This window comes from Haliotis cracherodii, unplaced genomic scaffold (genome assembly GCF_022045235.1).
Source record: "Haliotis cracherodii isolate W230 unplaced genomic scaffold, xgHalCrac1.p SCAF_31, whole genome shotgun sequence".
NCBI lineage: Eukaryota > Metazoa > Mollusca > Gastropoda > Lepetellida > Haliotidae > Haliotis > Haliotis cracherodii.
In genome coordinates this window covers 86,522-90,851 of record NW_027266288.1, presented here as the reverse complement: position 1 = coordinate 90,851, position 4,330 = coordinate 86,522, and the positions used below count along the sequence as shown (strand labels likewise).

The following is a 4,330-nucleotide window of genomic DNA, read 5'->3' as shown; positions in this document are numbered from 1 at the left end:
GATGGAATAAATTGCCTAGAGTCTTACGCCAGAAGGCGGTGGCTCATGGGCCAATCTGGTGATGTTGACCTCTGTATTCTGTATATCTCCAGTTTCTTGTCATGGACTGAACCTGCCTGGCACTATATCTGGTAGATGCATATAGCTATTCACGTCATATTTGCTGGAGTATATCATTCCTGTATCCCTGGTGTTTGCATGCTGGAAATCCGATGCGCTACAACACTGTCCTTGTTGACACTCCATGGGGGGTGGGGAGCAGGTATGCTGAAACACTTTTCTTTCGCCATGTCTACCAAACAACCTGGTTCACTTCGTAACGACAAAAAAAGACGTCTTGAAGATGATGATTCTGGGAACATTCCCACCAACTCCGATTCATGGGCCCGATTCCTGGTGATCGAGGCTGCTGACAAACTACCTTTAAAATTGAATCCGTTTGCTATTTCAAAAGCTATTAACGGACACTGTGGAGAAGTGAAAAATGTCACTCGTCTCCGTAGTGGTTCTATTCTTGTGGAGTGTCTGAAGAAACAGCAATCTCTAAATCTCTTGTCAATCAGTCAGTTTGCAAATGTTGAGGTTGCTGTTTCAGCACACAAGACTTTAAACTCCAGTAGAGGAATTGTTCGAGACAGAGCTCGATGCCTTTCGGACATGTCTGAACAAGAAATTGTTACAGAGTTAAAGGATCAGGCAGTGACTGCTGTTAAACGTTTCACCAAAAAGGTCAATGGTGTTATCACTCCCATGAATACCTATCTCTTCACATTTGATAGACCAAGTATCCCTCGTTCAATTAAAGCTGGTTATGTTAATATCGGAGTGGAGGTGTATGTCCCCAATCCGCTCCGATGTTATACTTGCCAAAAGTTTGGCCATGGTTCAAAATCATGTGGTCGACCTCATGTTTGCCAGCGTTGTGGTGGTCAGCATGACAGCACTGACTGTAGGGCAGATGTAAAGTGTGCCAACTGCAATGGCCAACATGAAGCCTGGTCAAAGGCCTGTCCTATATGGAAAACTGAGTCACAGATATTGAAACTGAAACACAACAACAACATTTCATATCTGGAAGCCAAAAAGCAAGTAGCTAATCAGGTGCCGTCAACTTTATCTTATTCTGCTGCAGTGTCTCGTTCTGTTGCTACTTCATCAATAGAATGTCAAACTGAGTTGACGTGGGTTCACTCTGTGAAACCAGTTGATACAACATCTGTCAGTCAGCCCAACAAATCTGATTGTCAGCCCACTACATCATCCTCAGAATCACAGACTGATTCACAATGTTTACCAGACATTGAAAAGCCAGGAAATGTTCATATGTCGAAGACAGAAAGAAAAAAACTAAATAGACAACATCTTCGGACACCCTCTCCTTCAGAGGTGCCTGTCCACAACTCCTTTGGACCTTTGGATATGGAGGTAACTCCGTCTTCTCAGGCCAGTGCTAGGAGTTCTTCACGCTCGCGTGTGAGATTACCTATTGAGCCGCCATGACCCACACGCCTCATTTGATTCAGTGGAATTGCAGAGGACTCAGGAAAAATTTTAATGAGATACAATTGCTAATTCAGGACTTTACACCATCAGCACTGTGTCTCCAAGAGACTTATCTTAAGCACAGCGATGTATTTGATTTACGGAAATACAATTGCTATCATTCATTTTCACCTCCAGGTGAGAAAGCTACTGGAGGTTCTACTATATTGATCAGGCAGGGCATCATCCACAGTACTGTTCCCCTCAATACCAATCTTCAAGCTGTAGCTGTCCGACTTACCTTGCACATTGCACTTACTTTGTGCTCCTTATATATTCCTCCTTCGACTACTCTTCAGCAGGCTGATCTTCAGAATCTTTATGATCAGTTACCAAAGCCCTGTATCATCATGGGCGATCTAAATGGGCATAACCCTCTATGGGGAAGTCCAAATACAAACAGAAAGGGAAAAGTGCTTGAAGACTTTATTTCGGACAACAATCTCTGCCTTTTTAATGACGATTCAAACACTTATTTACATCCTGCTACAGGAACATATTCAGCACTGGATCTCTCCATCACAGATTCAGATCTTTACAACGAATTTGAATGGTCAGTTCATGATGACCTTTGTGGGAGTGATCATTTCCCTACCATCCTTAAAACTGTTAACCCTACTGATCGTCCACCAACAACTCGGTGGAATTTTACAAAGGCTGATTGGTCTTTATATGAATTACTATCCACTGAAAAATTAACACCTGCCATTTTTCAACATGTTCAAGATCCGATACAGTTGTTTTCGGACTTGTTGAATGAAATTGCTGATGAAGCAATTCCACAGTCCTCTGCAATTCCTCATATTCGTAAACCATGGTTTAACAACGAATGCAAACAGGCACGAAAATATAGGAAGAAAGCGGAAAAGTATTTTCGCCGCCATCCTACAGTCCATAATCTAGATCGAGTCAAAATTACAAATGCCAAGGCACGACGTGCTTTTAAACAAAATAAACGTATGTCTTGGAGGAACTATGTCTCCATAATAAATTCCCGCACGCCAATATCCAAGGTGTGGAATATGGTGCAGAAAATAAAAGGCAAAGGTTCAAGATCGTCTGTTCACCATCTTAAGGAAGGTGACACGTTATTAACGGATAAAACAGATATTGCCAATAAACTTGGAGAAACGTTAGCGAAACATTCTTCAACTTCTAATTATGTCCCGGAGTTTCAAAAATTTAAGAAACAACAGGAAAAGATCAAACTTAATTTCACTTCTGATAATGGTGAAGACTATAATGAAGTCTTCTCATTACATGAGCTACATACCGCCCTTGGGCAAGCTCATGACACAGCAACGGGAGCTGATAACATTCATTACCAGCTTTTAAAACATCTACCAGATTCTTGTCTGGAGACACTTTTAGATATATTTGACCAAATATGGACATCAGGGAATTTTCCTACTTCATGGCATAATGCCATTGTAGTCCCAATCCCGAAGCCTGGCCGGGATCATACAGATCCCTCTAACTATCGACCTATATCCTTAACAAGCTGCGTATGTAAAACCATGGAACGAATGGTTAATAATAGATTAATTTGGTATCTGGAAACCAATAATCTAATTACAAATATCCAATGTGGTTTCCGAAAAAATAGAAGTACTATCGACCATTTAGTTCGATTAGAATCCTTTGTAAAAAATGCTATTGTAAACAAACAACACGTAGTATCAATTTTCTTTGATCTTGAGAAAGCCTACGATACTACTTGGAAGCATGGCATTCTAAAGGATTTACATGATTTTGGTTTGAGAGGCCGTTTGCCTCATTTTATATCACAATTTTTAACAGACAGACAATTTCAAGTCCGAGTGGGTTCCACCTTGTCTGACCATTATAATCAGGATCAGGGTGTCCCACAAGGCAGTATCTTGTCTGTCACCTTGTTTAGTATTAAAATTAATAGTCTGTCCAAGGTTTTAAGTAATTCAGTGGATGGATCACTGTTCGTGGATGATTTTAATGCATCTTGTTGTGGTAAAAATATGCATACCATAGAGAGGCAGTTACAAATCTGTCTCAATAAAATTCATAAATGGTCTCTCGAAAACGGGTTCAAATTTTCTATGTCTAAAACTAACTGTATACACTTCTGCAGAAAATATAAGCCGCATAAAGACCCTGAATTATTTTTGAATGGCACCCCTATCAAAGTTGTTAAAGAGGCCAAATTCTTGGGACTCATCTTTGATAGCCATTTAACTTTCTTACCACACATTAAATCACTTAAAGCTAAATGCCTGAAAGCACTCGATTTGTTGAAAGTTGTTTCTAATTCCAAGTGGGGAGGGGATCAGACTACCCTCCTACACCTATACAGATCACTGATCCGTTCCAAACTTGATTATGGCTCCATCGTCTATGGTGGAGCCTGTAAAAGTAATTTAAAAAAACTTGATACTATCCATCACCAAGGACTGAGGCTTTGCCTTGGAGCCTTCCGCACTTCTCCTATTCCAAGTCTGTCTGTTGAGGCGGATGAGCCCTCTCTTAAACAACGCCGTCTGAAACTATCTTTACAGTACATCACTAAATTATATTCCAATCAGTCAAATCCAGCCTTTAATTGCGTATTTAATCCTCTGTACGAAGATATTTACAATAAGAAAACATCTCTTGTTCCACCCCTAGGAATAAGAATTAAATCAGTCGTTTCTGCCGCGAACATTAACTTTCAGGATATAGCTCCCACAAAACTATTTTCATCGCCTCCTTGGCAGATGGTAAGACCAACTGTAGACCTCACATTAACTAAACTTAAGAAATCTGATACAAATCC

At 40.4% G+C, this 4,330-nt stretch overlaps 1 protein-coding gene across 1 annotated transcript; it reads left to right on the top strand.

Moving 5' to 3' along the window:
• The first annotated feature begins 288 nt into the window (after positions 1 to 288).
• On the top strand, positions 289 to 1,500 carry LOC139477066 (uncharacterized). Its single transcript, XM_071259624.1, has one exon. It carries the CDS (start codon positions 289 to 291, stop codon positions 1,498 to 1,500), a length of 1,212 nt encoding a protein of 403 aa, XP_071115725.1.
• Positions 1,501 to 4,330: the final 2,830 nt, after the last annotated feature.

Coding starts and splice junctions, on each gene's coding strand:
- LOC139477066 (XM_071259624.1), top strand. CDS start 289: ATGTCTACCAAACAACCTGGTTCACTTCGTAACGACAAAAAAAGACGT.